The sequence below is a fragment of the Taurulus bubalis genome (assembly GCF_910589615.1).
Source record: "Taurulus bubalis genome assembly, chromosome: 4".
Classification (NCBI taxonomy): Eukaryota; Metazoa; Chordata; class Actinopteri; order Perciformes; family Cottidae; genus Taurulus; species Taurulus bubalis.
Window position 1 is genome coordinate 24,654,528 of NC_136592.1, and position 26,751 is coordinate 24,681,278.

The 26,751-nt window shown below is 41.3% G+C and overlaps 1 protein-coding gene across 1 annotated transcript; it reads left to right on the forward strand.

Annotated features, from left to right (window-relative positions):
- Positions 1 to 3,488: 3,488 nt before the first annotated feature.
- Positions 3,489 to 25,280, forward strand: uacab (uveal autoantigen with coiled-coil domains and ankyrin repeats b). The gene is made up of 19 exons (XM_079216540.1): positions 3,489 to 4,201; positions 4,884 to 5,014; positions 9,072 to 9,160; positions 11,092 to 11,156; positions 12,624 to 12,681; positions 13,691 to 13,761; positions 14,100 to 14,206; positions 15,125 to 15,306; positions 15,928 to 15,965; positions 16,340 to 16,396; positions 16,629 to 16,736; positions 17,173 to 17,205; positions 18,676 to 18,768; positions 19,211 to 19,241; positions 19,347 to 19,396; positions 19,732 to 22,440; positions 22,725 to 22,877; positions 23,473 to 23,538; positions 24,730 to 25,280. Exons 1-19 carry the CDS (start codon positions 4,166 to 4,168, stop codon positions 24,799 to 24,801), a joined length of 4,149 nt encoding a protein of 1,382 aa, XP_079072666.1. The 5' UTR covers positions 3,489 to 4,165; the 3' UTR covers positions 24,802 to 25,280.
- The last annotated feature ends 1,471 nt before the right edge of the window (positions 25,281 to 26,751 follow it).

Consider the following 26,751-nt stretch of genomic DNA (forward strand, 5'->3'; position numbering starts at 1 on the left):
GCGGGGGTCTTGGCTCGATTCAAGCGGGGCTTTCCATCTGAAGCACGAGTTTACCTGTCCCATAACGACAGATCGACTGCAAGCATGCCACATTTCTGCTCCCTGAGGTTTCTTTGTACTTGCACTCGTGATGATTTGTTCGTCGTGGTTGAATTAATCTCCATTCTTGTGAAACGGTTCTGACTCCCGTAACTTCGACATATTTCCATGGCAGAGTTTCTGGAATTTGAGCTCTGTTCTCATTGATGCAGCTCAAGTTTTGACTTTTCACTGCCAGGGTATGTTAGACCAATAGATCAGCTTGTCACTGAGATATTCACACAGCATGCAATTGTAATGTCACAAACGGTTATCTCTGGGGATAAATGGTAAATAAATACAAAAAAAAAAACATCAGTATGTTAGCAAGCTGTGGTTAGCATTTAGCTCAAAGCACTAATATATCCAAGTACAGAGTGTGGCTGCAGACTCTTATTCGTCTCTGGTTAAACAGGTAATATTGTTTGTATTGCCTCACTATCTCACACTATGAACACGGGTAAACTCTGCTAAGAGAGGCTAACAGATAACAGTTATCTGCCGTGTTCTGCACCTGATTTCGTAGTTTTACAGTAGGAGGATACAAGATATGAATTGAATTAGATAGTAGTAGCATGCTTTGTCATTTGCAGTTCTGAGAATTTTGATTTTAGATTTATTCCATATTAGCTTTAGATTTGTGTATGCATGTTTGTTCACAGGAGCAGGACTTGTTTTTCTCCTGTTATCTCAGAAAGCATTCCTTAATAGCTAGTATTAACTGAAGGAATGAGTTCTGCAACCAATTACATAACTTGTCCTTCAGGCAACTAGGGTTTCATCCCTAATTTAAAATACTAATAGATTAGAAAATGTTAGGTCTGTACTTCCAGATAGCTATCCACTTCGCCCCTAAAATGTCAACGGTTTACATTTCATGACATAACGTCTCTGCACAGATGTCTACTGCGATCACGATCATCCCCATAATCACAATCCTATAAAACCACTCGAGTAACTGCCGTTTGGCATCTGACACCACTATCGCTTGACATATTGGCATACAGCTTTATGTTTTGCTCTTGGCTTCGGTCTGTTATCAGATGACCAGTTAGATATTTCTTGCTCGTGATTTCATCTGTGAGGACATCAGAGACCCATTAGTCCGGCAGGGAGCCGAGAGGCAGGAAACCGAGGTGTTGGAAGGAATTACAGTCTGGAGACAGTGATGGAAAACCTAAAATGAAGATGACAACAGCCTCCAACTGACACCCAGAATAATCTGTGTGGACAGGTAGAAGGCTGAACTGGCTCGTCCACTGTTTTGTCCTCAAGGTCACTGTGTTTAAATAGAAGCTTTAGCTAATGTGTTTGTTTCAGTTGCATGCAACACGGGTTGAATATCGTTTCAGCAACAACATCACAGTGAACGAAGCAATCAGGGGACGCAAACAGTTCAATCCAGTTTCTCCTTTTTGCCTCTTAGTGCCAGCATGAGTGCACAAATTGAGAGTATTACATATTATAAGGTAATACTTTACTGTATGTTGCCCATCAGTGGTGTGCTTCAACGGATGGAAATGTTAGTCGGTTGGTCGTTCCACCACTTTGAACATTTTAAATGTTTCTATCGGATGGATTCTCATGAAATCTGGTACAATAATTGTTTTCCCTCTCAGGATGAATTATAATCCCACAAGTTTTCATCATCAATACTTTGGTTTATGACCAAATACTCGCAAGATCAATACCATTTCCATAAACCTCAGCTGTACTCGGCTGAAAAAAAAGAGTCTTATGTCTGATATGACATATATTTCTTTCTAATTGTGACATTTATAAAATTATAAACATGACATGTTATTTCTTCTTTTTTAATTAACATGACATGGAGCAAAACTGGATATTTTTTTTCTATTTTACCAAATGATTACAATTTTTTTTTATATTTTATATGTACAGCTTAAGAAATCTCTAGAAACATTTTTTGTTTTTATAAAATGTTCCCCCCAATATCTTTGATCCCTAACCACACAGCCCTCAGATCAAATGTCGTCGAGCTCAGTCGTTTAAAAATAACCATTTCACATATTCATATGCTTGACTTCGTCGTCACCATTCCAACGTATGAAAGTAAAGCAGGGACATAACATTGACATCATATTCACGACATGATATGAAACTAGATATTGTCATGCGCTCTTCCGTCGTCATCTTTCCCAGGTCTTTAAAGGCTGCAGTCAAGTGATTCAAGTTTAGGTAATTTCACTGCTCTGGGTGAAAAGAAAACGGGCATTCTATTGCATAAAACGTTTAACTTTTTAAACTACTTTAATTAAGACGGCACCAACAATAAAAATACCTTTAAAACATCAAGCCATGCTTTTAAAGCCAATCATGTAAGTAGTCAGTAAGTGAGTGACTAATGCAGTGGCAATTTTAGCTTGCTAACCGCCCTATCATTAACTAGTACATTAACAGATTCACACACACACACACACACACACACACACACACACACACACACACACACACACACACACACACACACACACACACACCAGCACGCCCATGTAAGATATTTACGTCACCAGTATGCTGCGGGGCCGGGTGCCATTTTGGCGCCTTTGTCTCTATGCTAGGCTGAGCAGCTTTCGTAAGTTGACACCTACTTCTTCATATGACATGTCATGCGGAGGAGGTTATTTTGCATGTTTGTGGACATCAGCGCCGCTCTGTTAACGCCAGTCTGGCAGTGGGCAGTAACACGAGGCCACAAGGAGCTGATGCAGTGTGTAAATTAAACGGGTCCTTAGGTTGCCGTCTCTGTACCCTCTCTGCTTTTTACCTAGTAACAGTGAAGCTTATGTTTTTGCTGTGTTTTTTTTTTTTTTTTTAGTGTGAGTGAAGAGGCAATGTAGTTGTGGTTGGGGCTGCAGTCTCAGGCAGTTGGTTGTAAAAAAGGCTGACATCTAACCTCGCCACCGTGCAGCTCGGTTCAGAGGGCTTTGGAGCCACACCACCCTCTTTAGATGGATGGGTTAACAGCAGCTCTGGGGCCGGTAGTGTCCTGTGAGGGTCAGTGCCAAGACCACTTCAAATGTGCAAACCATAATCCCCCTCTGACATTAATATTTTCAGATGGAGGCAAGCGGGGAGCATGGTGGGGGGTGGCGGTGTAAGCAAGGTCTTTTTGGCTGGCCTTGTTTCATGCTGGCAGTGGTGATAGACGCTAAAGCCATTACTCACAGTGCAGGCATGTCCAGAATGTATTCTTAGCCCCTGTCTTCCTATCAGTCACTACAGAAAGGTTGGAGGGTCAAAAAATAAAGAGGTAACCAGTCTGCAGCGCTGTCTGCACCAAGGCTGTTTACCAGGGAGGGGGTGATATTTTAAACCTGGGAGAGCTCACATATTTACCCCGCTGAGCCGGACCGACCTGCCATTTGGTGGGGTGAAGACGCTGGAGACCACTGATAGAGGAGAGAAGAGGCGAAGAAGAGAGAAGCTCTTTAGTTACAACTTGTTCAGCAAGTAGCTTGCCGCTTTTGTAGATAGGAAAAACAACCCAGAGAAGAAGAGGAAGAGTATCAAAACGGAAGGAGACTAAGCTGAACAGAAGGTTGGAGGATAAAGGCGAGAATAGAGGGGGAGGCACTTAGGGGAGGCGAGAGGTAGCCAGGCTGAGCTGACTTTACACCCGAGGAGGAGTTGCAGTTGCCGTCCAGGGCAGGTCCCAGGGCTGGCAGGGCTGGTCCTACTGCTTCTCCACCTCCATTCCTTCCTCCTCTTGCTCCTCTTACTCCTCCTTCTCCAACCTTTTTCACAATCAACTAAACTGCTGTGCAGTGATGAACTTACGGGCTGAGCCTGTGAGCAACACCGGATTGCTGAGAAAATCCAGCCAAATAAGCTCCTCTGCCTCAAGTGAGGGAAACTCGACAGGTTGAGCCGTCCATAAGAGGACCACCACTACAGTATAGACTGTCGTCTCATCCGTTTTTGTTGTTGCACTCACTGGTTGAGTGCACCGAGAGCCGAGGGGATTTTCTTTTATACACTTTTCTCTCAGCTTTTGTTTTTGTAAACCGGAACCGTGGCAGCCTTTTCAGTAGCACGGTGCAAGGACCAGCTCCACTCACCAAAGATGAGCCGCTGGCTGAAATGCACCTCCATGCACTTTGTAGGTATTCATTGGTTTCAGTTTGTCACCACAGTCTGTTTTGTATGGTGGCTGTTCTGTTGGTATTTAACAAAGTGGCAGTGAAGGAATTATTGAGGCAAATTGGGAGAATTATCAATTGAGTGGCTCATTAAAAGATTCACAACTGCAGTATAGTGTCCATGATGTTGTCAATATGATGTATGTATGGTTTCATTATGTTCCTATTGTGTAGTTGTAGTGCATTGCTGCTGTCTAAATACACATTGCTTGTGTGTGAAACTCAGTTAAGGTTGTACCGTGTGCTTGTGTTCTCTGTTCGTTGTTGACATGCAGTATAAAACATGCCACTTAAAATTTGCTTCCCCGAAGCCTTAACAGTCCTCTGTTCCCATGCTTTGTAGCTATCACTTATGAGGGGGTGGGGTTAGTGAAACTGCAGCACAGCACATTCTTGGCACATTCGTCCTTAACTTACGTCTATTATTGTACTACAAAAGGACAAACAACATTGCCAGTGTGTCATATGCAAATGTCACTGTTACTTTTATTCGTCAGCAAGAAGAACTGGAAACTACATTGTAGGCATTACACACTACTTTTAAACTAAGAAGGTGTTAAATATGTGTTTAGCTATTTGTTTGTTTTGGTAAATGCTGTCAAACATACTGCATGTCTGAAAGTTCCCCGTCTTCATTGTCAGAACACAGACTGGAACAAGTATGATGACCGGCTGATGAAGGCCGTGGAGCGGAGCGAGGTGGACAAGGTGGCTGCCGTTCTCAGCAAGAAGGGCATCATCCCCACCAAGCTCGACGTGGAAGGACGCTCGGCGTGAGTAAACCTAACCTCTACAGACTTACACGCATCCATATTCACTGTGTTACACATACATAGTTTTCTCTTGATTGTTACTAAATGCCTTTTTTAACATTCAATTCTAAAAGTACTGAGCATCACACATTTCAAACATTGTTGTGGTCTCGCAACCACACATTCCTAACCCTGTTTCCCAGATAAAGCATCTATTGATAGGAATTTCTACACAACTAAGTCACTCTTACTAAAGAATTGTTGTATCACGTGCCTCCAAGTCTCCTTGCATGACCCTTAAATAAAAAAATCCCACCCACTCACAATATTTCCCATTACTATGGTGACCCTGTCGAACCTTTTTTAACCTTAAAACTTCCCCCATCTGCCCAGCGTACGCATTTTCCGTTGCATGTTATTGTTATGAGTCCAGTTTTATATCCAGAAATGTCTGTTTTAGTGTCCATCTGACTGGAGGTCATTGTGGGAGTTGGTACAAGAAATGTTTGTGGCCACATTGGCTTGACCACATTGGCTGGAGGCTGTTTATCTAGTCCCCACAGGAAATGACTCCCTGTAAATTCAGATCAGAGCCACTGTGGTGCTTGCAAGACGCAGTAATACACTTTGCCCCAGCTGCAGGCTATTATCAGGATCAGTTGACATCTTTAAGGACAATGTTTTGTTTTGTTTTTCAGTGGGAACCTCAGGTTTTGGTTGTTTTTGTTTACAAAGAGCTGAATTTACACCCTTCACAAGGGTTCATTAGACAGAATGAAAGATAGAACAGGAAGTAAATGGAAGGTGCATGGGAGGAAAGTAGGTCAACTCAACTGAAACATGTACAAGGAGTTGCGTTTGCTGTTGCATGACCACAGATATTTCAGGTATTGCACACACAGGCCTTTTTGTTTTGGTCTGTAATGGCATAATGGAAAACAAAGCATTGAGCTGTTTATAAAAGCAGGTACTTTTATTTTATTGCTAACTGTAACCAGATTCCAACACCAGCATTTTGGGAGGCCCGGCGCCCTCAGTTTAATCCTAGATATATGAAGAAGTCTCTGGTTTCTGGCTTGTGCTTGAGGTTTATTTTGATAAAGGCTTTGTTAAGGCATAAAACTATGGAGCCACAAATCCCAGCAGCAAAGGTGACGAGTATTTTCAGCAGTGTGTGAAAATCTCTAATGGCACCATTGCACAGACCAACAATTTCATACATGCATGCTTGTAAATAAGCGTAATTATGCACACAACCTGATAAATGCCTGGTCTCAGGTGGTAGAATTTGTCCAGTGACTGCAGAGGTTGTTGTTCACAAACACAGTCCCGCTCATCATTCGGTGTTCCCCTGCAGGGCGGACAGACCACAGCTGGTTCGCTATAAAATCAACACATTGAACATTTATAGAAACGGGTCACACTTTTGCTCGTGTAGTCTAGCCCAAACAAAAGTGAACCACAAGCAGGTCTACTTTTAGTTCAGTGGGCCACACACAGACTCACACGTGTCCACGGCTTTCTGGCCTCTGCAAAAGTTTAGCAGAGGAATTTTTGATGGCGATGTCTTGTAATCATGGACCTCTGTGGGGAAACTAATTACAAACCGTTAACCCCGATGTGTTTTCTTTAAAGCAGCATGTCCACTGGCTTGCCTCTGTCCAATAGAGAGTGCTGCAGGGATGATGAATGAAGGCCACCCCCAGAAGTTATTATCGCACTGCTTCTCTGGACAAAAAGCCAGTGGGACATTTCCTATGGATTATTGCAGAAAATAATACTTCCATGTTTTGTTCAGCAAGATAATCTTTACAAACGAACACCGCTTTTATGATTTTTGAAGCGAGAGTGCAATTGGCGGAGGTAAAAATCTATAAATGAGCTATAAACAAGCTTTAAACAAGCTATAAACGAACGACACCACGGTCACATGAGGGCGATGTCGAGGCTATGAAGGCGGACTAGTCATCGTGACAACGTTTTGTAGTCCCATTTAGCCACTTTTTGGCAATACGCTTAATAGCTCCAAAATTCTTGAGAGGGGTATTTACTGACATATTTTATATCTTAGAACAGAATGTTAAAATCCTCTTAAGCTTGTGAACCACAGAGCTTATTTCAGACATCTAACCAAAATCCTATTTCAAGAAAAACATTGACTTTGAGACGAGGGGAGAGGAAGTGCAACAATGCTCACTCATATCTGGGTTTCAATTGGATGAGAAGTCGTTGTGTTCATTGTGAGTGACCACTTTGATTATGCACATAGTCACTAATAAAATCAAATAATGCAGCTTTAAGAGTTTCACTTTGATATTTTGAATGTTGTTCTCAGTGGCACATAATTGCACCAGCAGGTATGTAGACTTCTTCAAACTATGTGCAGCAATGATTGAGTAGAATTTGAAGCTGCCAGCGGCCACAGTATGTTGACTGCTGTGCCTTTTTAGAGACGCACATTATCATACGCTGTATATGGTTCAGCGCCCAGCGTATACTCTCTGGTTAACTCTTCCCCTGTCTACTCGCTAAAAATAGCAACCGTATCCTGTAGACCGTCGACCTGAACACCGCCCAAGGAGCAGGTGTGAACGATGAAATGCCATGTGCTCTCAAAGCCAGACCCATTAGTTCTAAAAATGGTTAAAAGTACATTTTTGTTGAGGTCTCCAGCTGGGGAAGCAATACGTATCTCCACAATTCAAACCAGTACATTCTTTATGTTTGGTCATTGTCCAACATTTAGCTTTTTTTGGGGTTTCTTATATTTTGTTATCAGTCTTAGGCTAATTAATCACAACCATTTTAAGGGATTCAAAGCTCCTCAATTCTAAACTGTCTGTTTGGTTTCTTGCATTTAGTCATAACATAGTTGCAAATACATGATTTTCAGTCTTGGTAGCTGTTTGTGGCGCTTACGGTCACACGACTCTATTCTTTATTCATCACAAAGTCTAGAGGAAATCCACTAGCAGTTCAAGCTTGCAATTATGTATTTTTGACTGTTAAGAAGCATTCCTTCAGTTATCTTCTGGAAAATGCTGTGGCTCATGAATTTGGGAGTTCACAATACTTATATCCCCCTAACTTGGATAGGTTTGGTCTGCTCCCAGTCTGCCAGTACCCTCCACTGCTCCCCAGAGAACCTGCATCTCCAGGCCATCAACACGGCTTTTAATACCCGCAGCAGTGTTGAGGTGACAGCCTCGCTGTCTCCTTGGCAGATACCTAAGGGTTAGTGTATAAACAGGCTCATGTGGCCTGATGGGTGACAGACTGAGATTGGTTTACACACGGGTCCTCTGCAGACCTTCGTGGCTGGTGGCGGCAGTGCTGCTGCGAGTTAAATCAGAGAAGGGGAACAGAAATGTTTCCAGTCAAAAGTGATGATTAAAGACGTGTTGGCAACCAAATTCAGTGGAAAACTGCTTAATTGAGTCGGCAATTAAACATGAATACAAATTTAACAAAATGTATTCTCCCTGGTGGCTTAAAAGTTGAAAGCTTGCCACCTCCAAGTTCTAGAAAATCACGATAAATAACATTTTAGGTCAGTTGTTTACCATCCAGGCCGTTCAAACTAGACGGTGAACATGGAGGCAAAACTCATGAACATTGCCATTGTGTAATTAAACTTCAATATGAACATAATTATCCCTCAATTATAATGGTGCCAGAGGTGATGCCTTCACAGACAAACTAGAACATAGGACACGGAAATCAAAAAGAGAAGCTGCAGTTTTATTTTTTATATGGTACTGCTCGCCTATACAACAATGAAGCTGATACAGTGGGGAAACATTGTTTCTGTTGCTCTTGATTGCCTTGGAGACATGACAGACCCTGAGGTTTCTTGTTATTTGACTCAAGAATGCTGATCTGGCTGATATCGAGGAGCCAGGCGTCAGTTTGCAGTCCCTCGCTTGTCCTTAAATTTCACCCTGACCCCCTTCTCTTTACACCCTATAGCTTTTTTCACTTGCCCTTCTCTACTCCGTGCTGGCTGCTCTTTGACTTCTCCCGCCGTCAGTTTTCCTCTCTTAATCTTTTCTCGATTTCTCTCTTTTTTGTTTTCCAGATTTCATTTGGCTGCAACGCGAGGACACCTAGACTGTCTCAATCTCATCCTGGGACACAGTGTTGATGTCACTGCAACTGATGCCACTGGTGAGTTCAGGTTGGATGAAAGCAGGATCCTGGAGCTGTAGTCCTATACTCGGATGTGTTTCTAATATTTTGTCCACCCCCATCATGTCAATGAAAGTAGACCTAATTAGATTAGATCTTCCTTTATTTGTCCCGCAGTGGGGACATTTGCAGGATTACAGCAGAAGTGCACACACAGACATAGTAAAAACTCAAAACAAGTAATATAAATAATAAATGGTAAAAATCTACAATACTGAATAATATATATATATATATATATATATAGAGAGAGAGATCTATATCTATATATATAGATATATATATATCTATATATATATAGATATAGATCTCTCTCTCTATATATATATATATATATATATATATATATATATATATATATATATATATATATATATATATATATATATATATATATATATATATATATATCTATAGATATATATCTATATATATATATATATATATCTATAGATATCTATATATATATATATATATATATATATCTATAGATATATATCTATATATATATATCTATATATAGATATATATCTATATATATATATATATATATAGATATATATATATATATATATGTATGTGTGTCTATAAATACATGTAACTATTATGAACAGTGTATTATTATTGTACAGTCTTAATACTAAAAACACCTTGTTTACTTCATCAGTGTGTGACTGACACATGCACTTACACCTGTAGGGGCTTCAGGGTTGATGTTTTTAAATATTTAATTGACTGATCCAACACGCTTTATGCTGTATGAAAGATTCTCCCTCAGTTCATGAAATCACTGCAGCATCTGATGGCGGCCGGACTGATACATCTGCAGCGCTTCGCTATGTACGGCCACTCACTGCGTTTACTTCATTAAATCGCCTGAAGACTGTATATCTGTACAGATCTCTTCACATCAAACTGTTGGGATACAGCTGACGTTACGACCTTATATGTCATTAGGGGCCTCTCATGTCAAGTTTGCACGCTTTCTCACAGCGTCCCTGAGTAATTGTGATTTCATGTCCACATTATCACATTTTAAATTAAGGCAGATGAAGTCACTTGTGCCAGACCAAGTTTCCTGTTTTCAGAAGGAAGATGAGGATGTGTTAGGCAGAACATTGCTCTTATTCCGTGTAGTTGATTAGTCGAAGCAGAGTGCTGCTCGGCATTATCATCTTAAATTGGAATGTGAAATTAGGCTGAATAATGAGCTGGAGACGTGAACCAAGCAAGTTTACTTTCAAAAGCTATTTAGACAAAATATTCATTTAGCAAGGCAAAGATGATTGCATCTAATTATAATTAGGTTACTTGTTGCAGTGATGACGCAGCTTTCTGCCATTAAAAAAAACAGACCAAAAAAAACATGAATATGTTTTGCACTTGCCACAATTTCAATCTCATCCATTTCAGGGCGCATATATTGTAGGTTGGCTAACCGATGAATGATATATATTGGTCAAAAATGTTTAAATATGTCAATAAAAATGAAAGTATTCAACGTCCACAGTCGGTTTGCAAAGAAAAGATTTCAAAGTAGTTTAAGAAGTTGATTTTTATTCCAGCAAGTGTACTTTCAACAAAGTAGACGGATCAATACCAAAGTAGAATATTGGACACTTATCCCACTCTTTCAGATTAAGATAACTAGCATTGTAGGCCACTCTAGAAAACTTAATTGAATATATTTTGTCCTTGTCACTGGACTATTAAATCCTACTGACCGAATAATATGTTTGATTAATGGCACCGTCATGATGAAGTGATGCAACTTTAGCTTGTGGACATAAAAGTTCCATCTATCGTTGAGTGATAATTGCACACTGAATTTGGCTCTAAAAATACATTCAATGCAAACCCTTGATTGTGATTGTTCTTAATTTTCTGTTTTCTGCATTTATTGCTTGCAGGAAAAAATGCTCTTCATCAGGCTTCAAGAAATGGGCATTCTCTGTGTGTGCAGAAACTCTTGCAGGTAAAGTGCTTTTATCCTCCATTTGTTCCTCCAACAATATTTTTACCTGAATGAAATATCTAATCCTTTTAAGAAAACATGCCAAACTACAAGATAAGATGTCAAATTTTAGCTATGCTTTTTTGGGGGGGGGGTTGTCACTTTTCTTGCTCCTCATGTTGGTGTGTTGTGCATCGACGCACTCCCCTGCATGAATGCTCCACAGACCTGCTTCCCAGTCACTGGCCAGTCAGAGCAGTTTCCTTCTTTAAATAATTATTGCCAAACAGCTCTGGCAGCTGAGCCCACTCCGTATCGGTCAACAGAAGGCCCTGTTGAGTCACCGTGTCCCGCTGGGGGGATTTATGTGTTTACAATCAGGGGGCTATCTCTGCAATATTGTGCTCTCATAGTGTCGTAGGCCCTCCCTCCTGCCCCCACCTCTCTCATGGCAGTGATCTAACTGAGGTCGCGGCTGTTGGCAGGGGGTTGTCAGTGGTGTTGACAAGCCTACCCTCCTGCAAACCTGCCGTCCATTCTTGGTGCCGTCATCACACCAGACATAGCAGCTGGACGCCAACACCCACCAACCCCACCGCCTCCACTATCTCCCTCGTCAGCCCAAACCCTCAAGGTATAGGATATCCCTCCCCAACCCCCTCTCCGTGCTCCACCGTCAGCTCCCATTGCCGGTTCCACCCCCCTCCACCACCACACCTACAACCTCCACCCCCTTCGCTTTGTCATTTGAGCGTGCTGCTAATTTTTGGCCCTTGTTGCTAGAGAGAGTTGGGTTTTTATAGTGGGGCTCGCTGGCAAGCTTACCCAGCAACATCAGTCCCCTGTTAGCATTGAGTCCTCAAGGCTTTCATAGCAGGCCCTCATCGCCACAGTGGTACACTCCAACCAGCTGACTGCCTGGGTAGAGATGTCACAAGCATATCAGCACAGCGCCACTTAGCCTAATATGACCTGCCTGCTGTTGCTCTCAGGTTCCACTGCCCAACCAATGGAAATTAATAAGTTTATTCTACCGCTATTAAAACACAATTAAACTATTATATATAAAATACGTACTTGAACCCAGGGAAGGGTTTGAGGTGAAACAAACTGTGGACTCTGTTGGAGTAATTGTCAACATGTGAAATCTTTGTGAAATAAGCCTCTTTTGATTCTTTTGAGTTCTTCTGGCTTTGAATGACGAAAAATCCAAACTCAGGTCAAATACTCTTTAGCTAACTTTATCAACTTAGAAAAACATTGAGTTGGCTTCAAAAGCTACAGTGAAGAAAGGCAACCACTAGTTAGTCCTGGTGACTCAACAGCATCATATCACGTAACTTTTACAGAGACTGGCCATAGAGAGAAAATATATATTGAGGCTACCATTTATTAATTTGTGCACATGAGATGTAATTTGTGGCCTCAGTTTAATTCAATCGTTTCCATGTTTTGGTTCATTCTTGTTTCGATTCTGTTGTTTTGCAGCACAACAGTCCAGTTGGAAATGTGGACCTACAAGGAAGAACAGCTCTACATGATGCTGGTAAGACTCTACTCTAGTACTGACTCTACTCTACTCTAGTACTGATTCTATCTAGTACTGACTCTACTCTAGTACTGACTCTACTCTACTCTAGTACTGACTCTACTCTAGTACTAGTACTGTACTGTATCTAGTACTGACTCTAGTCTAGTCTACTCTACTCTAGTACTGACTCTACTCTAGTACTGACTCTACTCCAGTCTAATACTGACTCTAGTCTAGTCTACTCTAGTACTTACTACTCTGGTACTGACTCTACTCTTGTACTGACTCTATCTAGTACTGACTCTACTCTACTCTAGTACTGACTCTACTCTACTCTAGTACTTGTACTGTACTGTATCTAGTACTGACTAGTCTACTCTACTCTAGTACTGACTCTACACTAGTACTGACTCTACTCCAGTCTAATACTGACTCTAGTCTAGTCTACTCTAGTACTTACTACTCTAGTACTGACTCTACTCTAGTACTGACTCTACTCTAGTCTACTCTAGTACTTACTTCTCTGGTACTGACTCTACTGTAATCTACGCTAGTCCTAACTACTTTATTCTACTTTACCTCAGCAAAGACTTTATTCTGCTCTACTCTACTTTATTCTTCTTAACCTTAGACTCTACTCTACTGTATTATACTTTATCTTAGTAACTACTCGACTCTATTCTACTATGTTCTACTTTTCCTTAATAATGTCTTTAATCTTCTCGACCCGTCACTATTCTATTCTACTCAATTTTACTTTACCTTTGTACCTGCGTCTACTCCACTATATTCTACATTTTCTTCGTCACTGCTTTACTGTACTCTATTGTGTTTTAAATACATGAAAACTCTGATGAGCACATGATCATTAATATGACTCATGTTACATAAAAGATCAAGAGTAAAGAGAGTGCTTGTATATCTAAAAAGCTCCATGCTGCTGCTGGCTGAGATCGATGCACATGTGTATTTCAGTGATAAATGTGATGAAATGAATGCAGTTGTTTCTACTCTTTTTCTCCAGTCATGGCCGGCTGCTCCTCGAGCGTGAAACTTCTCTGTGACAGTGGGGGTTCTGTGAATGCCACTGATTTCGTGAGAATCATTTTTCTTTTTCACTTCATTTCACACAGTGTATTGTAATGGTCACTTCTAAGATATTTCTTTTGTTCAGTTACCATTGTAGAAAAGTGTATTGATTGTCTTCGTCAATGACGGTTATTCATTTCATGAACGGTTAGTTAGAGCGGCACAAACGGGTGGTCAAGTTGGATATGAATTGTTCTGTGGACTGGAATTGAAGTGATCTGTTTCATTCTGAAAAGTCAGCTTTTTAAAAACCAACGTGGCTCAGTTTCAAAGTTTCAAAACTAACTTCTTCATCTCATAACTGTGGTTTTGGATGTAAATGTGTGTATTTATGTGTTCTCCAGGATGGCAGGACACCTCTGGTGCTGGCAACCCAGATGTGTCATCCACGCATCTGTCAGCTGCTGCTAGAGCGAGGGGCTGACATCACCATCCGGGACAAACAAAACAAGTAAGACACATCGCCCCATCATGGTGTTTATCTTTGCTTGGCTTGTTGTCATACATATGTTTTAAGAATTGGAAGTCTGTGTTGCTTACAAAAGGCAGCTTTTGACAGATGGCATAGATTATTAACCTGAAACAAGTCACTCTATTTGAATTTCTGTAGATTTCTTTGCAGGGAAAGAATTTCTGACATTTAGTCACAGAATATACTGTAAATTCTGTTCTAGTCAAGAACATTTATCATATAATGAAAAAGATATTTCTGAAAGGATATTTGCTGAAATTACTTTGCAAAAAGAATCATAGAAACCTTGTAGCAAAATCTAGGTTAGCAGGTGATGAATATCAGTAAAAGTTGAAATTTAAATAAACTGAATATGGGAAAATGGGAGATGTAGAACATTTCAACAGTAGTTAGATGCTGTATACTTTTAATAGAACATTTTCCTCGCTAGCTAGACAAACCCTCTTTCTGTTTATGTTGGTTGGAGTTATAAGAATAAACAAATCACATGACTTAAATGTAGTGTCACAATATCATATATTTTAGATGCATAAAAAATGAACTGCCTCAAAACGTCTTGCATTTCTATTTTCAGTTTAGTATAACTTTTAACGTCACATTAATGCTTTACACATTTACCTGACTCATTTTACCGTGGTTTCTGAGGAGCAAAACACAAAGAAAACAAAGTTCTTAAAAATGTAATAAAAAACTAGGATGTGTTGACACGAAAAGGACAAATCACTCTGCTCACCTCCCACAGCTCTGAATTATTCCGCAGCAGTGGAACTACATGCACAGTGAATTGTTTCTTGCACCACATGCTTTTGATTTGACATCCTCATATTCAGACACAGTTGTTCCACAGATAGTTGGTGCGTGTTTTTGCTCATAAACTGTGTTTGTTGCCGCCCGCAGGACGGCGCTGATTCTGGGCTGCGAGTACGGCTGTAAGGATGCAGTGGAGGTGTTGCTGAAGAGCGGCACCGACGTGAAGGCCGTGGACGGCCTGGGTCACGATGCGTTTCACTACGCTCGCCTCAGCAAGAACCTGGAGCTCGTTTCGATGGTCAAAAGTCACCTCGACAAAGCCACCAGAGGTCAGCTGGCCAAAACGACACTAGAGACATGAAAGAATTCTGTTGCAGTTTGTTTGAAATAAATAGAAGAGCATAATGTGCATGGCATGAAGTTAAGAGTCACCTTACCTATTCTTTAAGAAAAAAATATAATCTACAATTTTTCTCGGTGAAAGATGATTTAGATGAAGAGCATCTCTAGAGTTATGTTGCTCTGTTTTAGCTCTGTGACAATATTATACGTATTAAGTCAGTGATTCTCTGCCTCTCATCGGCAACAACAGCAACGTGTTTTGCACATTCCGGCTACATTTGGGAAAATATGTCAAAAGCATAATACAACAACAGCAGGATGCTGTTTGTTGACATATTTTACACTGTTTTAGATCAGCTATATAATATAGAATTATGTCATTGCAGAATGTAAATATTCTGTATGATTTGTATTCTTTTTGGTCAATATGTCTTTTAACACATAGCTCACTATCTTTAGCCAGAATATTAACTAATATTCCCTGATTCTGTGTTTCTCTGATATATTTTCCTGCAATCCTTTGTTTTGAAGAAACACTGTCCCGTAAACACACCTGTTTTATCAAATCGATGTGTGTCTGATCTTGCTTTTTTCTGGTTTTGTTCCAGACAAAGAGGCCGCGAAGATGGAGCAGTGGAAGAGACAGGTAATCCTGCAGCATTCAATTCCCTGGCTCATCCCATCCATTAAACCCAGCTACAGTGAGGAGAAGCCGTTATTCTCCACACTACTTACTACCATCCTGACATTTGGTGTTGCCATTTTTTCGGCAAGTCTCTTCGTTAAAAGATTGTAAAGGTGAAGGCCATTCAATTGCCAAGACACTTTGAATCCTTTAGAGTGTGCATTATCTTCCAGTGGGTCCACACTTCAAAGCATTTTCTTTGGCTCACTCACTGCCACTCAGATGTGCATGACTGCCATCTAGTGATCATACCTGAGAGTTGTTCTGTACACTTTTATAACCTATGGTAACATTATATCTTCAAAACATGGTTGTACAAACTGTCTCATCTTCAGCATTCAGTGGAGAGATCAGAGGCAGCTGAGGTTACCAGAAGGGATCAGATCATACATGTAAGTGCTGTTTAACTTCAGCCTCCTATTTCACACAAACACACACGCAACTTACCTGACATTTAATTAAAGGAGTGTTTGCTTGAATTCACTGCATCCAAAGTAAAGTTCAGTCATCAAGACAGCCTTATCCATAAAGCAGTGAAAACATATTAGCTGTTTTTAGCATTCAGTAATTGTGTTTTGGTTGATTGAAGTTTTGAAACTTTATCGTTGTGGGTGTTTGTTTCAGGACTTGGAGAGGCAGAACGAGACCCTGCAGGAAAGTCTGAGGCAGTACAACCAGGACCAGAGAGCTCTGTTAGATAAAGTCAACGTGCTGCAGCAACAGCTCACACAGGTAAACAGCACAACAAGAGCTACATAGCTAAAGAATAGCTAAGCAGCTAGAGTTACTCTCCAAACAGGCTTTTGCTTTACTGCTGGCTTGTGTTTTCAGTGTGTGGGTACATCTGAGAGTCCAGAGCTTTGAGTGACAAAAAGCTGCAAATATAATATTAAAAGCTGATTTGAGTCCAGCTCTCTTGTTTTAATATCATCATCCTAATATCAAGGAGTGTGAAATAAGTTTCTAAACACATAGCAGGCTTTGATATTTGTGATTGCTGATGTAAAACAGTGATGACTTACTTCATTCAGTGAGCGTAATGGATTACTCACATTTAGCTGCCAGAATAATAACGAGGACATTCAATCAATAATAATTTAGTGGTTTGTTGTTGGTTATTGATCCCTTAATTGACTACACATATACATTTTTTTTCATTCATCTGCAGGAAAAGATCACTGTGGAAGACGCTCAAAAAGAGGTATGAAACTGAAATGCTTAATTGGATATTGTGGGCCTCATTCACAATTGTTTTCTTGGTTACATTTGTTTGAAAGGATCTTATTATTCAGCAGTTGTCGCCACGAGTGCAGCGTGGAGACGTCTTAAGTTACTGTGTGACCTCTGAATCCTAAAAATAAGAGCAAATGAAAGAGGTTGAGGATGTTGGTGTAGTGTTATCGACACAGAAGTGTACATGTTGAGGTGAAGGGGAAAGGGAGGTAGCACAGTCCAACATTCAGCATTCAAGGTCAAGTGCTGTAGCAAGTCAGCGTTTTGTAATTTCCAGAAAATATAGATCAACAAAAATAAATCTATAAATCCCACAAAAGGCAGTGTGCATGTACACAAAAGAATGTGTGTGCTCTTTAATATTTCATGAATGAGGCTCAATCTTCTAGAAGTTGGTGCTTATTAATATTATTATTATTATTATTGATTGTGTGCAGTAAGATCTGTGAGTCAGATGTTACTATCAAAAAACACTTCTCTTCATAATCTATCAACAATAAAGTAAAAACATATGATTGGAACAATTTTGCTCCAAACATGTTCATTGAGCCCATTTGATCATGTTTTTAATAATAGTCTTATAACCAGGGTTCTTACAGTCATGGAAAACCTGGAAAAGTCATGGAATTTTATAAACTGTTATTTCCAGGCCTGGAAAAGTCCTTGAAAAAAATAAAATCCCAAAAGTTTAGGAAAAGTCATGGAAATGTGTTTTATTCATGTGTTCATGACGTTCATTTACGCTGAGTTTTGAAATAATAAATATGCTTTTAAAAGAAAGACGCTCAAAATATAAGCAGGCATACAGGCATCTATATAAATGTTTATTCTTTTAATCAAACTATTGTCTCTCATTCATTTGTGTCATTTAAGGTGTACTGTATGCTTTGGAATTCTCATTGTTAGTTTAAATACTACATTTCCTCACTTTTTCATGTATACACCGAGATTTCACGAAATGTTTGTTCATGGACATTTGATTTAAAGTCATGGAAAAGTCACGGAAAAGTCATGAAAATCCATTGGTCAAAATGTGTATGAACCCTGTATAACAGTCCCACAAGCCCTGTGTCTGCTGTTTCCTCTCAAGCAATTTATATTTATCGCTGTACTCGGTGATCAGACACGTCAGCCCACTTGTCAGGGTCCACTGATTGCATCAGAGCAGTATTCAGCCCTCATTCAGAGCCTTCACCTGCTGAGCCTCTATACCTAATGAGCCTCTAATAATGAGCTGCATTAGAAGCCATGAACAAATCGTGTGTGGCAGATATTTTTTGGACATTTCTTAAAGATGAAAAAATATTTATCTAAATGTATTTTTGAGTAGTGGGTATCAATTAGTGTATATATTCCCTTTGATAAATAATATTATTAAGTATTCTCATTCAATAATCAGTCCTTTTATTGATCTTTGTGTTTCTTTCCCTTGAATCAGAAGGATCAGTTGAAGATGTTACTGAGTTCCAAGGAGAGAGAGGAAGGGGCTCGAGGCCAGGAGACCGTCAAGGTTCAGCTCCGGAGTACTTTGGTCAGTGACTTAATCCCACTTTTACTTTGATCATTTAATCCTCAACGAAATGAATGCAGTGAAGATTTATTTTCATTTGTAATCAGACTTTATGCATGTATTTGGTCTTACGCTGTGATTTCCTTTTCTTTTTTTTTTGCATTCAGTTCCATATTTGAGTGTTGGTGCAAAATAAATCAGTGCTGATAAAACAATTTATAGCTAGCGACAGTTGCCTTAATTAAGTAACAAACACGTGACCAAGATGCGCCCTGGTAAATGCACTATATTATGTAATGTATATTTTTTGTCGTCTCTATTGTTGCTATGTGAACTTGTCCTGGCAGCGTCTTACTTGTAAAAGAGGTTTTGATCTCAATGTCACATCCTGGTATCTATAAAGGGTTGAAATACAAGCCTCAGACCGTTTGTAATGAGAATGTGTTTCTGTGTGTATTCACAGGGGGACTACTCTGGACAGTCTGTTATCAAAGGTAAGCTTCATCTCTTGAATCATAAAGAAACATTTGATACCATTATTTCAACATTCACCTTCAGAGTATGACGAGGTCTGAGTTTGTACACTGTTTTTCTCGCAGGTAAAGAAAACATTTTGGTGAAACAAGCTTACAGCCTGGACTCTGAACATGTAAGTTTTTATGTGTGGAACAGTTTCACATTACTTTCAAATGTCTAAAGTACAGTGTTGGTAGTTTGCATTTGAGCAGTCTGTGTTAACAATGGTGGGCTGGCAGTAGGACCTGCATACAAGTATATAGTTTATACAGAATCCTGTTTTCATTTTTTCTTGCCCTCAGTAATCGAGAAGTATAACTGACAAATGTATACATCTGTAAAATTACCAATCAAAGGATGCTGTGGAGCCTTCTTTTGTGAATGTATTACAAAGCAATCAACATCTGTTCTCTACGCTTTAATAAATGATAATGACAATTCTAAAATTATTTTCCTCATTCTCTGCAGAAGCTCCAGAATCCTGCCATGTCGCGCTCGCTGTCTCGACCTCCAGAGCAGAGTCATCCTGCTGCAGCCTGGGACGTCTCTGGTGAACTGGATGCCCACCGACGTGAACTTGAGGCGGTGAAGAGGAGACAACAGGCAGCGGATGAAGAGACGGGGCGGCTTCAGACGGCCCTGAACCGTAAGAACCGAGAGTGCCAAGAGCTTGTTCTTAGCCGAGACACCGTCCAGAAACAGGCCGACCGGCAGATTCAAGAACTGGAGGACGCCCTGAGGGACGTCCAGAAGAGGATGCTGGATTCTGAGTGTAAGGTCAAACAGCTGCAGGCCCATGTCGTCGCTGTTAAGGAACATTTAGGGGGCCAGGCGGCAGAAGAGCTGCGAGCCCAGCTCCAGGACATCAAAGCCAAGTATGAAGGAGCTTCGGCCGAAGTGTGTCGCGTTCGCAACCGCCTCAAACACAGCGAGAAGGCCTTGGAGGAGTACAAGAGCAGCGAGAACCAGCTGGCGACGGAGGCAGAAAAGCTGAACCAAGAGCTGAGCGCTGCGAACGCAGACAGAGACGAACTAGCGGAAACCCTTCTAGAAATGGAAACCCACTTAAAGGAGACCCGGACTAAACACAGCAACACGGTGCCAGCTGAGAAGTTTGACAACATGAAAAACCTGCTGAGCAACGCAGTCGACGAGAAGGAGCGGCAGATCGCCGAGCTGAGGGAAGACTACGATCGCGTGCTGGAGGAGGTGTCGGAGCTCCATCGAAAGCTGGACAGTCCGTCCTCCCAGGGAGGACCGGGGGCGATAGAGGAGCAACAGAGGATACGGGCAGCCCTCGAAGAGCAGAATGCCTCTTTGAAAAGGAAACTTGTCGATGTAACTGCCAGAAGCCAGGGTCTGATTCAGGATGTGGAGGAGAGCGAGGAGGAGAGAGATATACTGCGAGAGCAGCTGGATGAGCTCAACAGCAGGATCGACGTCGACTACATTCCCATGAAGGCGCACGATGATGCCCGTAGGAACATGGTGACGGCGTTGGAGGAGCTGGAGGACAGACTAGTGGAAGCCAGCGAACGTTACGGAAAAGCAGAGGCCCAAGTCCAGCAGCTTCGATCCGAGAAGCCAGCGCTGCAGGAGAACATCAGCAGTCTCCAAAGCGCCGGTGAGAGACACCTGAGGGAAATGGACGCTCTGAGATCTCAGAACGCCGACCTGATGAAGAAAGTTGAACTTTTGCAGAGGAGATGTGACGACCGGGACAAAGAGTGCGTGCAGCTGGCCACGCAGAGCCAGACTCTGAAGCAGAGCTTGGAGGGAGAGTATGTTCCCAGACAGCAGCACGAGCAAGTGAAGATGGAGTTGAGTTCCACCGTAGAGAGCGTTCAAGCGGAGAGGTTGAAGTCTGAGACCAAGGGTAAAGAAAGTGGGGAAGAATTGAAAAATGTGAAAGAGAGGAATGAAAAGTTAAAAGAAAAGTTGGAAAAAGTCCAGTCGGAGATGGAAAAAGACTATGTGAGCGTAAAAGACCACAGAGCTATCACAGACGAGTTGAATGCTGCTGTGCTCGAGGCGGAGAATAGAGCAAACCAAGTGTCGGGGAATTATGTGTTGGCTCAGGAGGAAACGGTTAAGCTTACCCAAGAACTGGAAGCACAGAAGAAAGAACTTGATACCATACAGGAGGCTATCCAGTCCAAGTTTATTCCACTGACGGCAGCTGAGGAGAAAGATCACTCTCACAGTGCTCAGGTCAAGGAGCTGACGGTCAAGCTGTTGGCGACGGAAGAGAAGTATAACAGAGAAATGTCTGCAAGAGAGAGCATCAAACGGGAGAACCAGAAACTAAAAGTAGAGATGGAGTCTGCTCAACAGAGACTAGACTCTGCTGTAGTTACCAGTGAAAAGCACAAGAATGTGGAGGAGGAGTTCATGGGTAAATTTGAGGGATTAACTCAGAAGTTGGTCAAGTTGGAGCAGCAGCACGAGGAGGTAACGCTTCAGAAAGAGGATCTTCAGGAGCAGAACGCCCTCGGCAGCGCTCAGATCCAGAACCTCCAGGAGCGTCTGAAATCGGAGTTGACTCGGATTGCAACATACGACACGGAGCTTAAAGCGCTCCATGACGCCATGCAGCAAACCCAGGCCGACTGCAAGAAAGCGAGAGAGGCTCAGCAGGAGGAGGCCCACAGGGTTTGCGCCTTGCAGAAAGAGGTTCAGGAGCGCCGCGGGGATCAGACGTCTCTGCTGCAACAACAAGCCAAGGCCAATGAAGCCCTGGAGGCTGAGGTCGCTAAGCTCCGTCTGGCTCTCCGTGAAGAGGAGGAGAACGGCGCCCAGAGGGCCGAAGATGTGTCCGCCCTGCAATCGGAGCTTCTTCAGGCCACACAGGCTCTCGAGGAAATTAACTATAAAGAAGACCAAATGAACCAGCTGAAGACGGAGAAGCAGCAGCTGGAGGAGGAGGCTGCCAACCTGAGCAACAAGCTTCTGAGCTTAGCGGAGGAGAGCGAAGGGGCCCATCGGGAGGCGAGACAGGCGAGGGAGGGCGAGAGCAGAGCTCGGACGGAGATGGAGGCCGTCCAGGAGAAGGGACGCGCCGTCGAGAGAGAAATCAGCGAGCTGAAAGAGAGATACGACAAGTCGCTCACCACCATCTGTGAGCTTCAAAGGGGAATTCAGAAATCGGCTCTGCAGACTGAAACCAAAGACAAAAAGGTAACGAAACATGAAAACTTTACTGTCAGACATTGTTTTATTATTCAAACTATATTTGGTATGTGTGTGTTTTGACTTTAGCTAAATGTAATAATTATAATAATGCAAACTATGATAAGAATTTGTCTGTTTTGACACTAAGAAAAAAAAATGTATGTGCATTTTAAAATAATTAGATTTGTTTCTGTTTCTAGGGATGAAATCATTCATCCAGTTCCGTTGCCTGGTTGATAAAGTAACGATAAATGGATGAACATTAACGTGTGTGTGCGTGTGTGTGTCAGATCACAGAGTTGCTGACAGATGTTGAGCGATTGAAGCAGGCACTAAACAGTCTGTCCCAGCTGGCATACGCGAGCAACGCACCCAATAAGAGACAGACGCAGAACATCGACACACTCCACGGCCAGATCAAGATCCTGCAGCAACAGCTGGCTGTGAGTGGACACGCAGGAAATGACATCAGCATGTGCACATTCTGCTTTATATTCCATTCACTGCACAGAGACTGTCTGGAAAACACCATCATCTTTGCTTAAAAACATTTTACAGTGATGTTTTAAAAAACCTTCCTTGAGATAATTAATTATATTTTAATGTTTGTACTGCAACATTTCGGCTTCACAATCCATGTGTTATATCCTCGATATTTTGGTTTAAAATAAAACATGGAAACTACGTTAAGTGATTTTACAGATACCTAATTTAGTAGAAAAATAGTTGCCACCAAGAAACACAAATAAGAAACTTCAACAATACATAATGCAGTTTGGATTCAAGACAAATTATTTAATTAATTAATAATAACTGGAAGTGAAATAGCAATGAAATTACAGATTTAAATTGCCCTCAAGATAAAGTGAGGTAAGCTTGTTACACCGTGTACTTTACTGGATGAATAAAGATTAAAAAATACAAATTCAACATCCATCCCACAAACATCACGACAAAAATCAGTAGAAAAAAATAAATGTTATCGTAACATTTAGCTGTCCAATAACCATTGAATGCTTTTCTCTTCTGCTCCATCAGGATGCTGAGAGGCAACACAGAGAGGTGGTTTCCATTTACCGGACTCATCTTCTCAGTGCAGCTCAGGTACGTTTCTCTCATGGATCTCTAGCGAGGGGGAGAGTTGTCTGATCATCTTTATGAATAATCTCAGGAGCTGTTGTTCAGACTCATAAGAGGAGCTTGTTGAGAACAGGAACAATGTAACTTGTTTTGGAGAAGAGATTAATCATTTTTATCAAAACTCTTAATTGCATAAAAGGCAGAACGATGCAGTGAGCCTTTAGCATTTTAAGGACACTAGTGTCGATCATTAGTCATTCCCAGCAACACTTTTCTTTTTGTGATCACATTTTTATTGATTTTCTAGATATGCATATAAAGAAAAGATGTGCACAATACATGTACATAAAGATACACATGCACATAACCATACAAATAATACATGCATATGCATATACATACACATATGTATATACGCACATACATACATATACACCCTTATATATATAAATAAACATACACACTATTAACGACACCCACCCCCCCTCATACATCTTCAAATATTATACAAGGGGAATGTATTATATTAAGATACAGTTGCATACTTTGTTGAATTTGGCTTAAAGCCGTAGGCAGCTAAACTTCACAGATGTTATTTGCGAGTCATAACTCTACCATCCGTATAGCAAAAAAGAAGAAATGGACAGAAATTGGGAGCGGTCGCAACAGCTGCTGCACGGCTCTAGTTAGCACGCAGTCGACATTTTAGAGAGGCGGAAAAAAATCCCCGACGGCTCGTTCGACACACTGGCAGCTCACATTTGAACACTAAACGACCACCGCAATCACGGAATGATCTGCACACGAGCAGTAAAAGATGTTATAAAATCTGTTTTATTAATTCGTGGTTTAGCTTTTGTTAAATGTCGATCAGTCAGCTTTCAGTACTTTGTCACCATTCAAGTGAAGAGACGCTTCCTCATATGTTTACACTCCTGGAAAATGTGTGAAAGGCTGCTGATTATTCGAGGCAGCCATTGCAGACGGTTTGGAGGACATGTGACGTCAAGTCCATTAAAACAAGAAAAAATTATCAAAACATACGAAGGTGTGAGAGCACCACAGCTGTCGGGAGACGAGCGCAGAATGATTTGTTATGTGAGTGAGGGAATGAGGGAGGGAGGGAGGAAGGGAGGGAGAGAGTGAGTGAATGACGACTTTTAGTGAGAAATGTGAACGGATTAACTGAAGCTGGTTTCTGACTTTCTCTCTCAGGGCCACATGGATGAAGACGTGCAGGCCGCCTTACTGCAGATCATCCGCATGAGGCAGGAGTTTGTGTGTTAAAGCTTCCGGCGACGAAAAGAAATGCTGCCTGCTGACTCCAATCCACCATGTTCACGTCTCCTACTGCTGAGTTCACCTGCTGTGGCCCCTGTGGGTGCCCTGTGCGTGCGCGTGCGTGCGTGCGCGTGCGTGCGTGCGTGTGCGTGTGTGTGTGTGTGTGTGTGTGTGTGTGTGTGTGTGCGTGTGTGCGTGTGTGTGTGTGCGTGTGTGTGTTTGTCATTTGGCAAAATTTCCAAAACAGGCTTCTTCTTCTTCTTTTTTTTTGTAGTATGGCTGCACTTTGGTTCCCAAACATCAATGTTGTGGGTAAAAGTGAATAACCGTAGAATAAGAAACAAATTATTTCAACTTGCGAATTAAAAACTTTACTTAAAATGGTTATTGTATCAATTTCAAACTGACCTGTGAAATAGGGGTATGTTTTTACAGTTTTCTTGTTTCTCCGTCATCTCGACTGCAAAAGGCTACCCTGCGTCATCTTTCAAGTGTTTTTTTTTTTTTTTTTTTTTTTTTTTTTTTTTTTTGGGGAAGAGTGAAAGTAGGCGGGAAAAATTATACTGAGAATCGCCGATCCTGCTTTTGATTTCGAAGGTCGGAATCATAAAATGTATTTCAATCACTTTTTGATCTAGAATTTAAATCGTGACACTTCCGCGTTACTGTGAAATAATTTTGACATACATGCAGGAACATTTTTCACTTCATCTCACAGAGCGGTTGGTGAAAATGAGATTCCGTACATTTCAGTGGGATCTGTTGATGCATGACATCGTTCGATGCATGACATCGTTCTGCAGCTTTAACGCTGATATGGGGAGTTATTCGCCATGGAGGACGCTTTCTTAGATTACGCACTCTTGACACGCTCAGCCGAAACGTAAAACGGACACAAAGACCACTTTCCACATTCCCACCTGACCGTCAGCTCTCATGCAGTTTGTTTTCGCGTTGGACAGCAGTGTTTGCTAGAATTTGAGGGATACGTTCACACATTTTTCAAGTGAACCGTTAAAGGCAGAACGGGTTGGATTTTCATAAAATAAAGAACCCCCCTCTTAATATTCACGGTGTCTGCTAGCAAGCGACACATTCTACTCATTGTTAATTTTAAAGGATATTTTCACAAGTCTGAACACTGAAATCGGTTTAATTTGCTGAAATTATTCCTCCTGTTCATACTGGATGCTAAAAGATCTCTTTAAAAAGGTGTGAACCTGTCCTTTCAGTCAATACTCACCTGCCTCATACAGGATGCATATCAGAAGTTCTTAGTCGCTGTAATCTGAAATGATTTCTTCATTACACCATTAGACTGTAAGAGATGGAGGCGCTGTGCAAAAATACTTTTCAAAGTTTAACCATTGCTAATATGAGGCTTTATCATCATGAAGTATTCATACAAGTGTGCTACAGTCTTTTTAGTTTAAAATTCCCTCTTTGACAGGAAATCGCTAAAAAATAAGTTAATTTTGCTCTAAAATCTCTTTAATTTCAGAAGTTGCCCTCATGATTTGACGAACTGTCTCACAGAAAGAAGACAGTGGATGTTGACTTAACAGCAGTTTTATAAGGACATCCCCTCACATGCGGTATGGACAGAAGGATCGATAACGGCATCCAATAACTTTTTTTTTTTACTGCACGTGTTGGCAGAATTGTGAACCTGTCCTTTGACCTTGTTCATGTCAGCTACTTTCTCGAGGCTTTCGAGTCTCTCTTTACACATTTTGTGGCGCAGTTATCGTCTCCTGGAGGTCCAAACTAGCACTCGTGATTTCAGAATAATCCAAAGACCCGAAGAGGGTAAATAAATCCAAAACTACACTCATCATTTTGTTTTTGCAATACAGTAAATATTAATGTAAGACAGATTTGTGAGTCATGTCGCACTCACAGCTTCAGTCTGGACATGGTTTGTGCTGGATTTGAGTCATGGAGGGAGTGGAGATC

What these genes read in the sequence shown, in the direction of transcription:
- uacab (XM_079216540.1), top strand. Translation starts at nt 4,166, where the DNA reads ATGAGCCGCTGGCTGAAATGCACCTCCATGCACTTT. An exon ending in GTGTGCAGAAACTCTTGCAG is followed by an intron (nt 11,157 to 12,623) that starts GTAAAGTGCTTT and finishes GTTGTTTTGCAG; the next exon opens with CACAACAGTCCAGTTGGAAA. An exon ending in AACAGCTCTACATGATGCTG is followed by an intron (nt 12,682 to 13,690) that starts GTAAGACTCTAC and finishes CTTTTTCTCCAG; the next exon opens with TCATGGCCGGCTGCTCCTCG.